The 14,085-nt window shown below is 37.3% G+C and overlaps 1 protein-coding gene across 1 annotated transcript; it reads left to right on the forward strand.

The window, feature by feature from the left end:
- Window positions 1–4,779: 4,779 nt before the first annotated feature.
- On the forward strand, window positions 4,780–6,249 carry LOC147334575 (uncharacterized). The gene is made up of 2 exons (XM_086273193.1): window positions 4,780–5,253; window positions 5,929–6,249. The coding sequence occupies exons 1-2, from the start codon at window positions 4,810–4,812 to the stop codon at window positions 6,247–6,249; spliced, it is 765 nt and encodes a 254-aa protein (XP_086129319.1). The 5' UTR covers window positions 4,780–4,809.
- Window positions 6,250–14,085: the final 7,836 nt, after the last annotated feature.

The following is a 14,085-nucleotide window of genomic DNA, read 5'->3' on the forward strand; positions in this document are numbered from 1 at the left end:
AACTCTAACAGTTTATAGACATGTAAACCAAACCTGTCAGAAAATGCACAGCTTGTTTAATTACAAAAAAACAAAACAACAACATTGTGATAAAACTGAGTTGCTTCTTTGATTTCATTCTTACTCAGATGTGATTATGTGCATCTCTCTCTCTGCAACCTGTAAACAAAAGAATTGTAGGAGAAAAAATGTAAAGCACAACATAAAAAAGTGTCATCAAAAAATCTAAGAATTAATCTGCATACTTTTTACAGTATATCATGGCTTTTAATACACAAATTTGGGTGTGAGTGAAATGTATGACAAACTATACATATTCCATTGTCAGGTAATAGTAGGTAACTGTCTATATAGAAAATCCCAAATTTACTAATTACTATTACCTGACTGCAGCACATGAGGCATAATCTCTACTTACTGTATTGTAGAATAGAAGGGATCCTCTGCTATGGGTTGGCAGGGACCTGTTGAGGGCATCTCTCTGCTGGTTCCTGCTTCTGCTTTGACAACAGATGGAATGAAATCAGTTGGTATCCAAAGCATTTTACATAATAAAACACTTATTTGTCTTAGATTATACCAAATTACTTACTGATGTTTTGGATTTCTAAATGCTAAAGTTAAAATAGCTTTTAATCACAGGTAGTCTTACCTTGCTGTTGAGTGTCACAGAGTCCTAAGCTATTGGAAATTGGTCTAGAGAGTGATGCATCTTCAGCTTGTGATGGAGAGGGACAGTGAGAGTGAGGGGAATGATAACCACAGCAATATTAGTGATCATGATCCCTGTCTGTTATTTAATGCATTTATTAGATTTGATTTTAAATTTTAGAAAAAAATGACATTCAAGATTAGAAAGAAAATTGAAGCCATTCAAGGGCCCATTATGTAAGGTGTTGCTACTGAGCTAACAAAAACTGACATTTCTAATTGAATTTCTGCTGTTTGCAAGTCAATTCTACTTTGACTGCAAAAATATCAGCTGCTCTTCAACTTCTTGCTTTTTGCTATTTTTGTACTAAACTAAAATATTAGACTTTACACTTTTACACTCAGCTCTACCCTTTTTATGTGCAATATTTTGGTCTCTGTGAAATATCCTGGCAGATGTGAAATAATTAATTACCAATTACCACACCATAGGCAAAAAAAAAGACAATGAATGCTAGTCACTGAATATTATTGATCAAAAAAAGAAAGTAATTGGGTTTAATATAAAGTTAATTTTGAAACTGAATGCATGTCTGAAATTGTACTTCATGCGGCATTTTACTATTCTGAGCTGTCTGAGATACAGTAGCTTTAAAATTATATTCTATGTGGTTTTCATTTGAGGCGTATGTTTTGAAGGCTCAAATTATCACTCACATCTATACATTTATAAATATGACAGACAACTCTACCAAAGCTACAGACATCACCACCTGAGAAAAAAAAAGCAACCCGTTTATTCAAAGAAGTAATTTTGTTCTACTGTTCAGTAAAATATCTCCTGTCTTTCTTATAACAACATATGTTACTCTACCTGCATCCACTGTGCCGGCCTCTATGAAGTTTAAAGTACGGAAGAGGATTAGGGCCACTGGAAAAAAAAAAAAAGAATTCTGACTTTAATCTCAGAATTCTGACTTTATTCTCAGAATTCTGAGATTAAAGTCAGAATTCTGACTTTAATCTCAAAATTTTGAGGTGGGCACCTGCAGGCTTCCAGCTTCGGTGACAGCGATGTGTCCAGTTTGGCAGGTGGAGAACTAATTCACTAAATATGGTGGATATAAGTGACTTTTTGCGTGGCCGAGGGGTCCCCGAAGATGCTATTTTATTAATGGAAGAGCAGAAGGTGAGTAACAAAAAAGAGAAATAGTTTGGTGTCTCCTATTTTTACAGGAAAACAGTTACGGTACAGTTACGGTTAGCTGTTAGCATGCTTGTTAGCTTATAATGTTATATAGGAATGAACGTGTTTCACGATGTTACAGTATACTAGGTGAATTGACGTTTTAACTGTTGTTGATCGCAGGATCATCCCAGATGGGTTCGTTGCATTTTATTTTATTGTTCTACTATTTCAGAGTTTTTCAAGGCAGTTAAGCGGAGCTGTGTTACAGATGCTAGCCGCCTGCCAATATCACTGATATATTTGATGTGTACAAGTAAGTTACACTTAGTACAGCGGAGGAGAGAAGCTGTAATGAATGTTTATGCGGATATTTCACTCAGAAAAATGGGTGGCGTTCATACACAGCCACCGACACAGCCCCGGTTGTTGTTCTGACGGTGGCCGACTGACGATCCCCTCACAACATGTTAGTTAACACAAACTAATGTAGTGCATGTAACTGTGTATACGTTAGTGGTACAGTGTCTGTCGCGCTGACCTAGTAGGTGTGGCTGTTATTCCTCTTTTCCTCCTCCTGCCCTCTACCTGTTCGGTGCTGCTGCTTACCCATGGCCGCTGATTAGACCTTGGGTGCAATCAACAACTAAGCACGGCCTGGTGTGCGCCGCCCTGCCAGGTGAGCCACATTAGAGCAATCAAGGGTGGGCGTGCCGAGTAAACCTTTAAATGCCTGCAGCAGTCATTTGACCCGGGTGCAACATACTGAGAGGACGGCAAACAAAGCACTTTTCCACTGTGAGGAAGACTTTGAACAAGACAGGCTATCGGTAAGCTCTTGAGTTCACATTTTGCTTTTGCAGATGTATCTGGGACTATGGAAGCTCAGTTGTGCAAATGTTTTACGCTTAGGGAAATAGTTGCTGCATTTAAGTTATATTATTATATTATATTATTAAGTTAAATTATATTGACAAAAATGAATGTTTAAGTTTTAATAAATTGTTTGTGCAGTTAGTGTTCCCACATATTTATGTTAATTAATATTAAAAATAGTTACCCCAAATCCTTGGGTGGATCGTAAAACTAGTGAATAAATGTTTGGTTTTGATTTAAAGAAAATAATTCTTTGTAAAGAAAATCCTTAGTTAAAGTCTATTAAAATGTTTGTGAACGCTAAAATGTATACTTTAAAATACAATTGTTTATAAAAAAGTGTTAAATGCAAAGAAGACACATTGTGTATATTTATTTAAGAACCACAGTTAAATTAACACAGTTAACCACATGGTAAATGGCTTTACTGAAGTGTATTTTGTTATTTCATCTGTCTTCTGTGTAATTTATCTGAATGGTTAATGAAATGTTCTTTATTTTTGTGTTGAAAGGTTTTTTACCTGCTGCTACCTACCAGCTATCAAACTAGTTGGTCTAAATAAAGTTGAGTGAAATTCAAAGTCTGGTCTTTTTCAAGTGTGGACACCTCACAGTCAGAGGAACACTTGACAGTGTCGGAAGAAATGAGCAAACTGTTTATAATGTCAGAATGACATCATCTTTCTCCTATATATAAAAGTGCTGGCTGAGGAGCGCTGCCGGGTTGAACTTTGACCTCGGAGTGACGTGACGTTTGTTCGCACAACCAATAGAAGTGCAGAAAGTCGCAAATCAGGCATATTGTTCGCATAAACACAAAAATAAATAACGAAATAATCCCGATATTGTGCCAAAGACTGATTTACAATGTTACTTTGTGTTCTATGTGTAATACCTTTGCTTAAATGACTAAATGGACTGTGTATTTATGACTCTGTGTTATAGTCTTACATACATAAGTAACATTCATATGTACAGATAAAAATGTACAGAGCTATGTACACAAGCGTGTACACAAAAGTCTACTGCTGATCGAGCTGCTCAGTGGTCGTACAGTCTCATGCAGAGAGCGTGGAGGTGTTGTCCATGGTGGATGTTAGCTTAGACAACATCCTCTCCTCCCCAGTCTGCTCAGTGGACTTTAGCAGACCGCTAAAGCTGGCCCTCCCGACCAGTTTGTTAAGTTTCCCCCTGTCCCTCTCTGCCATTCCACCACTCCAGCAGACCACAACATAAAAGACAGCAGACGCCACCACAGTGTCGTAGAACATCCTTAGAAGACGTACTACCTACATCATAACCAATCAAGTCCCGCTTTTTTTTAAATACAGAAGAGGATTTATTATTTACTGAAAGGCTATGCCTTAGTTTGCTTCTTTCATTATTGTGTTTCGCCCTGCATAAAATAGCTTTTCTGATAACTACAGTCAATACTCTCCTACTGGCATTAACGAGGCCTAAGAGGCTTAACTGTAATATTGCTTTGCAGTGTAAATGTTGCAGAAAATGACTGTCTTTTCTTTCTTCCTGTGTGCAGATTGACTGTGACGTCATAGCGCTGATGGATGACGCAACTTTGGCAAACTACATTCCCTCGTACGGAGACCGAATTGCCGTCTTCAATTTCTGCAAAAGCAAGCAACCACTGTCAAAAAGAAAACTAGGACTTCTGCAAAAAGTTCACCTCTCAAAGTGAAACAGTGGCTGACATGTCAGATTTGGATGACTTAAGACTGTATTTCAGACTTTCTTTCAGTAACAAAGAAATACTTTCAATTTTAGCACATAGTCATCAGACAATTATAAGTGTTCGAACTCTAAAGAGAATTTGTAAAAGACTTGGGCTTTTTAGAAGGAAGAATCAATCAAACTTGGAGGAAGTGCTAGCCTTTGTCCAACAAGAGATCATGACAAATGGACAGATGCAAGGTTATCGTTGGCTACATCTACGTGCAATTCAACATGGATTTGTGGTGTCACAAGATACTGTAAGATGCATAATCAAATTGCTTGACCCTCAAGGTGTGGAACTGAGACGAGCTCGACGGTTGAGAAGACAACAGTACAGCTGCAGAGGGCCAAATGCTCTCTGGCACATGGATGGCTATGACAAGTTGAAACCATATGGTATTGCTATCAGTGGCTGCATAGATGGTTTTAGCCGCTATGTTTTATGGATGGAGGCTTATACTACAAACAGTGACCCTAAATTGATTGCAAGTTATTTTCTGAAAACAGTTTCATGCATCAGCGGATGTCCAGAAAGGTTACGTGCTGACCGAGGTACCGAAAATGGTTGTGTCGAAGAAATGCAGATGTTTTTACGGAGAAACCACACAGACAGTTTTGCAGGTGAGAAAAGTTTCCTTTACGGAAGAAGTACGGCCAACCAACGTATAGAAGGATGGTGGGCTACCCTACGCAAACAGAGTGCACAATTTTGGATGAACTTATTTCAAACTTTTCAGGATGATGGCCACTTCACAGGGGATTTTTTGGACAAAAGTCTTATCCAATTCTGCTTTCTCAGTCTTATTCAGGTAAAAGCATGTGCTCATGCTATGTAATGTCTTAGCTGCATAAATAGAAAATATAAATATGGTTAGAACATTTTTTTTCTTTAAATTAAATATGAATTTTATTTCCATTTTAATATGTCTTGATGCATGCTCAATCAGCCAGGTAAGGAATGTTTTTTGACAGAACATTTCTCACACTGAAAACGCTACATCCAGATGAACAGAATCAACTTTTTGGGATTCCATTTTAATACTTTGATGGAATTGTATTCATGTTATCAGTGGAAGTAACTGCACCTTTCTCAGCACAGGTGCATGGAGCATTTTTTTTTATTTATTGCCACATGGTTTAAATTACTATGGAGTCTGTTACCTAGTGGTCCTTTGGGCACGGTTTCAGAAAGCAATCCTATCATTTGGTTAATTCTCTATTGAAAATTTATTGTAGAATCATTGCACACTGAGTATAAAGCGTTGGGCTATCTATTCAACAGCAGAATCATGCAGCACCATTCTGTGTCCATGTGCTGTTTAGTGAAAGTGCTCTTTTGTTGTTGCTGCTTGGTTTTACATTAATTAGAGGTCAGTTTCTATGTCTGTTGATTAATGAGTTAATAAGCCTCAACTTTGGCTAAATCTACTGGTACATGGTCTGTTTCATATACCGGTACTTATATTGTGTTGTTTTTCATGTAGGATGAACTTGATGAAGTTGTGAACACATGGAACTCGCACAAAATCCGGCCAAGTGGTAGTGCAGCATCGGGTCGACCAGTAGTAATGTACTCATTTCCAGAGCTGCACAGTGCTGAGGATAGACTGAAGCCTATTTCTATGGAGGATATCACTTTGTGTATGGAAGAGTGTAGCCCAAAAGGTCAACACCCCTGTGATGAAACAGTCTTTGAACTGTGTTGTCTGCTTATGGTAGAAAATGAATGGGATGCCCCAGGAGATCCACTTGGTGCTGCGGATCTGTACATTAGGTTAAGAGAAGAAATACTGCAAAGTATTTAAGGAAGTTCAGTGTGTAAATGTACAAATAAATACAAAATATTTCTCTTTATCTTGATAACGTGATTTGATAGTAGGTGCCATGTCTTACAGGTACCTTTTATGCAGGTATTTCTGCACTGCATTAAATGAAAAATGTTTTTCTACATTCACACTACCATTAAACAGAAATGTTTATATATTACTTGAAAAAGCTGAATATTGTGATATTATCAATCAGTTATGAAACACATGTCAATCCTTTTAAAAGGCCATACATTAAACTGCATTTACAAATGTTATATTTTTGATTGAATCATAAGTGGTGTAAACCTGCCTACCAGTAAATTGCAATATAAATTTCTGTGTTTTGTTGCCAGACATGTGCATAGTATATAAAATATAAACTGACCAGCTCCCTGCTCATTGTTTTCTGTATCAACCTTTACTCTTAATATTCATGGCTGGAAACCCAGGCACCAGCATATGATATGCTAAGTGCCCGGGTTATCTGTGGTATGTTTCAGCAAACCATAGTAGCATTAACAATTCTAGGTCTTGACAACAGCATGTTTCTATAAACGTATCATTGTTAATATTTAAAGTCGTTATGCCTTTTGGGGAGCTTTTAGTGCAATTATATTAAAGCAAAGCTATTATAATCATTTACCCATATGAAGATCCATCACTTAATTATTAATGTATTTCACTTCTGTTAGTTGTAAGATATTTTAGCTGGTTTTTCATGTAAAATGACCACGAATCATTGCTATACTGATTCAGTGTTAGCTGTTGTATACAAGGCTCCTTCATGATATGAATCCTAAAATTATAAGAAACATACCAAAAATATTTTGACTTTTATTTGTAGTATCCCAGCAACAATGCAACAAAACAGTTCCTGCAAGTGGAACCAAGTTATTGTCCCATTAAGTGCAACATGTTTTACATTTATATTTGTGTATCTTTATGAAATATTTGAAATTAAAAATAAATGGTATTCTTCCATGTTACTGAGCTCATGTGTGGCAGTCTCTTGAATTCTGGCATGTTCAAATAGATATGGAGTTTGATGAACATATTCAAAACAACAATACAAATGTACTGTGTACAGTAACAGCTGTACTGTCGTCTTCTCAACCGTCGAGCTCGTCTCAGTTCCACACCTTGAGGGTCAAGCAATTTGATTATGCATCTTACAGTATCTTGTGACACCACAAATCCATGTTGAATTGCACGTAGATGTAGCCAACGATAACCTTGCATCTGTCCATTTGTCATGATCTCTTGTTGGACAAAGGCTAGCACTTCCTCCAAGTTTGATTGATTCTTCCTTCTAAAAAGCCCAAGTCTTTTACAAATTCTCTTTAGAGTTCGAACACTTATAATTGTCTGATGACTATGTGCTAAAATTGAAAGTATTTCTTTGTTACTGAAAGAAAGTCTGAAATACAGTCTTAAGTCATCCAAATCTGACATGTCAGCCACTGTTTCACTTTGAGAGGTGAACTTTTTGCAGAAGTCCTAGTTTTCTTTTTGACAGTGGTTGCTTGCTTTTGCAGAAATTGAAGACGGCAATTCGGTCTCCGTACGAGGGAATGTAGTTTGCCAAAGTTGCGTCATCCATCAGCGCTATGACGTCACAGTCAATCTGCACACAGGAAGAAAGAAAAGACAGTCATTTTCTGCAACATTTACACTGCAAAGCAATATTACAGTTAAGCCTCTTAGGCCTCGTTAATGCCAGTAGGAGAGTATTGACTGTAGTTATCAGAAAAGCTATTTTATGCAGGGCGAAACACAATAATGAAAGAAGCAAACTAAGGCATAGCCTTTCAGTAAATAATAAATCCTCTTCTGTATTTAAAAAAAAGCGGGACTTGATTGGTTATGATGTAGGTAGTACGTCTTCTAAGGATGTTCTACGACACTGTGGTGGCGTCTGCTGTCTTTTATGTTGTGGTCTGCTGGAATGGCAGAGAGGGACAGGGGGAAACTTAACAAACTGGTCGGGAGGGCCAGCTTTAGCGGTCTGCTAAAGTCCACTGAGCAGACTGGGGAGGAGAGGATGTTGTCTAAGCTAACATCCACCATGGACAACACCTCCACGCTCTCTGCATGAGACTGTACGACCACTGAGCAGCTCGATCAGCAGTAGACTTTTGTGTACACGCTTGTGTACATAGCTCTGTACATTTTTATCTGTACATATGAATGTTACTTATGTATGTAAGACTATAACACAGAGTCATAAATACACAGTCCATTTAGTCATTTAAGCAAAGGTATTACACATAGAACACAAAGTAACATTGTAAATCAGTCTTTGGCACAATATCGGGATTATTTCGTTATTTATTTTTGTGTTTATGCGAACAATATGCCTGATTTGCGACTTTCTGCACTTCTATTGGTTGTGCGAACAAACGTCACGTCACTCCGAGGTCAAAGTTCAACCCGGCAGCGCTCCTCAGCCAGCACTTTTATATATAGGAGAAAGATGATGTCATTCTGACATTATAAACAGTTTGCTCATTTCTTCCGACACTGTCAAGTGTTCCTCTGACTGTGAGGTGTCCACACTTGAAAAAGACCAGACTTTGAATTTCACTCAACTTTATTTAGACCAACTAGTTTGATAGCTGGTAGGTAGCAGCAGGTAAAAAACCTTTCAACACAAAAATAAAGAACATTTCATTAACCATTCAGATAAATTACACAGAAGACAGATGAAATAACAAAATACACTTCAGTAAAGCCATTTACCATGTGGTTAACTGTGTTAATTTAACTGTGGTTCTTAAATAAATATACACAATGTGTCTTCTTTGCATTTAACACTTTTTTATAAACAATTGTATTTTAAAGTATACATTTTAGCGTTCACAAACATTTTAATAGACTTTAACTAAGGATTTTCTTTACAAAGAATTATTTTCTTTAAATCAAAACCAAACATTTATTCACTAGTTTTACGATCCACCCAAGGATTTGGGGTAACTATTTTTAATATTAATTAACATAAATATGTGGGAACACTAACTGCACAAACAATTTATTAAAACTTAAACATTCATTTTTGTCAATATAATTTAACTTAATAATATAATATAATATAATAATATAACTTAAATGCAGCAACTATTTCCCTAAGCGTAAAACATTTGCACAACTGAGCTTCCATAGTCCCAGATACATCTGCAAAAGCAAAATGTGAACTCAAGAGCTTACCGATAGCCTGTCTTGTTCAAAGTCTTCCTCACAGTGGAAAAGTGCTTTGTTTGCCGTCCTCTCAGTATGTTGCACCCGGGTCAAATGACTGCTGCAGGCATTTAAAGGTTTACTCGGCACGCCCACCCTTGATTGCTCTAATGTGGCTCACCTGGCAGGGCGGCGCACACCAGGCCGTGCTTAGTTGTTGATTGCACCCAAGGTCTAATCAGCGGCCATGGGTAAGCAGCAGCACCGAACAGGTAGAGGGCAGGAGGAGGAAAAGAGGAATAACAGCCACACCTACTAGGTCAGCGCGACAGACACTGTACCACTAACGTATACACAGTTACATGCACTACATTAGTTTGTGTTAACTAACATGTTGTGAGGGGATCGTCAGTCGGCCACCGTCAGAACAACAACTGGGGCTGTGTCGGTGGCTGTGTATGAACGCCACCCATTTTTCTGAGTGAAATATCCGCATAAACATTCATTACAGCTTCTCTCCTCCGCTGTACTAAGTGTAACTTACTTGTACACATCAAATATATCAGTGATATTGGCAGGCGGCTAGCATCTGTAACACAGCTCCGCTTAACTGCCTTGAAAAACTCTGAAATAGTAGAACAATAAAATAAAATGCAACGAACCCATCTGGGATGATCCTGCGATCAACAACAGTTAAAACGTCAATTCACCTAGTATACTGTAACATCGTGAAACACGTTCATTCCTATATAACATTATAAGCTAACAAGCATGCTAACAGCTAACCGTAACTGTACCGTAACTGTTTTCCTGTAAAAATAGGAGACACCAAACTATTTCTCTTTTTTGTTACTCACCTTCTGCTCTTCCATTAATAAAATAGCATCTTCGGGGACCCCTCGGCCACGCAAAAAGTCACTTATATCCACCATATTTAGTGAATTAGTTCTCCACCTGCCAAACTGGACACATCGCTGTCACCGAAGCTGGAAGCCTGCAGGTGCCCACCTCAAAATTCTGAGAAAAAAGTCAGAATTCTGAGATTAAAGTCAGAATTCTGAGGAAAAAGTCAGAATTCTGAGATTAAAGTCAGAATTCTGAGGAAAAAGTCAGAATTCTGAGATTAAAGTCAGAATTTTTTTTTTTTTTTCCTGTGGCCCTAATCCTCTTCCGTATTAAAGAAATACATTTCAAAAAAGTTTTATTTTGTTGTTGTTGTTTTAAAACACATTAAACAGGTATAGAGGATTTCTTAGTTCAAGCCCAGTAGTTTATGACATTCAACTGTATTAAAAAAACGTTGGATGAGAAAATATGACAATGCATCTGCCTGATAGACTCATTTTCCATCTAATAATAATAACATTAATAATAATTTTCATTACCTCTTTTCCAGCAATCTTTTCCAAAGTGATGCAGTCCCACTACCACCAACAGAGCGAACGCTGTTGCGAGGCTTCTGACTAAAACATATTTGTATGTCACACTGTTGCTGATTGAATACAGTCTTTTTCAAGATTCTGGTTCTGACTTTAAGAGCTCTCCTAGACAAGCACCAGCTTACATTAGATAACTTTTACATCCATAGATCTCCAGCAGGTCTTTGAGGTAATGTTATCAGAGCCTATTTATTGTGCATGATAAAACTAAAGGAGACAGAGCTTTGGCAACAGTGGCCACCAGACTCTGGACCTCTCTTCCTCCGAGCGTGAGGTCAGTGGACTCAAGACTTCAAGAAACGACTAAAACGACCTATTTGCAGTTACCAGTTAATACACTCATTTTAAATTGAAGGTAAGAACAACAACCCATAACTGTTTGTGGGGATGTGAGTGTATCAAATAGAGGTACAAAAACAAACTAGTACATCAGAGCAAGCTGTAGCTTTGACTTTTTACTTGTAGTGGACATATTCACAGATATTTACTTGTTTTAAGTAGGAACAGTATAGGTGTAAAAAAAAATGACTAAAAGAAATATGCTTGATGGTGGAAAGAAATATTTTAATACGATTAGGTCGCAGGTCACATCTCCACAAATACACCACAAAGTGGCAGATTTTTTCCAATTTTTCATATGTTTTATTTAATTTGCAAATTCCTCCAAATATACTTCCAGAGTTGTTAGCCTGTTTGTTGTATATTATCCATGACATAATTCATTTTTTTTCAGTGTTTTATGGCACCGGTCCCCAACCCCTGGTGCCATAAACCAAACGTGAGTCGTTTGGTACTGGGCCACGAGAGTTGAGGCTCAGGTGTGAAATTGATGGTTTTCAGGGTTTCTATTGTTATTTTTTAATCACTTTTACCGTTAACTCGGTTTCCCTGGCTCTTTTCCCATGTGTCATGACCAGAGATGGGCAGTAACGCGTTACTTGTAACGCGTTACTGTAATCTGATTACTTTTTTCAAGTAACGAGTAAAGTAAGGGATTACTATTGCAAAATCGGTAATTAGATTACCGTTACTTTCCCGTAGGAACGCTGCGTTACTGCGTTACTAAAACCGTGATTTTTTTTGCGAGAATGTCTCATGACAGTGACGTAAGCAAGTGCGACGTTGGTGACAGCAGCTGTGTGCAGATCAACAATGGATAATATATCGAGTGCGGGAGAGAGTATGAGCGTGCAGCGTTTAAAGTGTGGAAGTACTGACCTTACTTTGAGTTTGATTCCATAAAAAGTGACAAAAACATTAGCGTCCATCGTGCGTGGGAAGAAAACTTCTTTTTACAGCGAAAAAAACCCCTAAACTTCCGAGCAAGCACCGAGTAGCTACGACGTGATGGGAAACTCACAGAGACACTCGCGCGGATTCTTCAACTGACCGCAGCACACCTGCACCAGGGTAACCCTCCGCCTACCCTGCTCCTGCTTTACAGGTGAAAATAGAGCAAAAGGACCGCTGAGTCTTTGACTTTATTTATTTTCTGCTGTGTTTTACTTGCATCTGTTTGAAAGAGTGAGTGGAAACACAAAAAATATTTTATTTTATGTGCTGGAATGTGTAGAAAATAGGTTTAAATTTTAAACTAATTTATTCAAGTCAGAGAATGTTGCATATAATTAAATGTTTTGCTTGATGCATAAAGTTAAAAGATTAAAACTGATAAAACAAGTTTTAAAAAGAGACTTTTCCATTTGATTACATTTTGTATGATGGATTATGTAGAAAAAGTAGAATTGGGCTGAAAGATCTATCACTTTATCACCTCTTCAGGTTGTAAATCGTGTTTTTAAAAAGTAACTAAGTAACTAAGTAACTAAGTAATTAATTACTTTTGAAAATAAGTAATCAGTAAAGTAACGGGATTACTTTTTTGGGGGAGTAATCAGTAATTAGTTACTGATTACTTTTTTCAAGTAACTTGACCAACACTGGTCATGACTAAATCTCCCTTTTTTTGGTACCGGTACTGTTTTTTTTTTTTGTTGTATTTATTTAAGACACCTTAAAGGCCGGTCCGTGAAAATATTGTCAGACATAAACCAGCCCGTGGATGGGTCAAGATCTCTGTCTAAATAAATAAATAAATCTGGGTAAATTCCCAGATCATTAAACATGCAACTACCTGAAATGAGTAAAGAAAATCAACAGCCTATTTATGCAAGATGATTCATAATTTTATTTGGGGGGTTATATTGTTGGGTCTGATTATTGGGGGGGTCATAACCCCCCTAACCCCCATGGAAATTGCGCCCCTGCACATAGGTACACATACCTTAAAAACAGCTCTCTGGCTGACAGTTCTTTAGTGATTCTCCAGGTCCTGAAGTACTGGATCGTTTCTGCAGCTCAGAGTTACATCTTCTCCCTTTATCACAGGAACAGCAGCAGTCTCCAGGATCAGAAAACCAGTTGAAAATCAATGTGTTGTTTATTTAATTAAAATGTGTGTTTGATTATGAAAAATTATTGCTTACTAAATTAAAATATACCAGTAACAGTGATTTAAATGTGTTTTTCTGATCAGAATATATTGAACACATTGCTTTTAAACGTGCAATAATATTGAATGTGTTCGGGCTGCCCCCTGCAGTATATCAACTAGCAATACAAGACTGACAGAAATAAACACAATTTGACACTGAGTGCATTTGGCTAATATATCAGCCAATTATTGAAATTAAAATTAACCAATTCTATATGAAATTCCTTGTTTTTTAATCTTTATTATCTTTATATAATTATATCTGTTTGACTTTTTAATTTCAATTATTGAAGATGAAAACAAAGCCACGTCACATATTTATCCACAAACACAGCACAGATATAGAGTCACAGACCATGATGCATCTGCTTCTAGAAATACAGCAAACAACAACAAAAAAACGAATCAGTGAACTGGTAAGAAAACAGATACATGATGCAAGAAGCATGATGGTAACATAATTATGACAGTCAGGCTCTGGTGTGTGGGCTCTCTGAGTCTCTGTGTGACTGGCTGCAGAAATTACAGAAACTAATGCCGTGGTAAAACTGGCTGGATGTAAAAGAAAATGTTTGGAGATTTGTTTTTTGTTTTTTTGTTTTGTTTTGTTTTTCTCTTCCCGCAAAGAAGCAGAATCAGTCAGAGGACTCTGTCAGTAAACAAAACACACCACTTAAGATTTACAGCTAGATGTGATCAGATTGATTGGGCAGAACAATCTCTTGT

The sequence above is a fragment of the Aulonocara sp. 'chitande type north' Nkhata Bay genome, linkage group LG3, assembly GCF_057382095.1.
Source record: "Aulonocara sp. 'chitande type north' Nkhata Bay isolate Kocher_YH1m ecotype deep benthic linkage group LG3, A_spYH_male_GT1.1, whole genome shotgun sequence".
Taxonomy (NCBI): domain Eukaryota; kingdom Metazoa; phylum Chordata; class Actinopteri; order Cichliformes; family Cichlidae; genus Aulonocara; species Aulonocara sp. 'chitande type north' Nkhata Bay.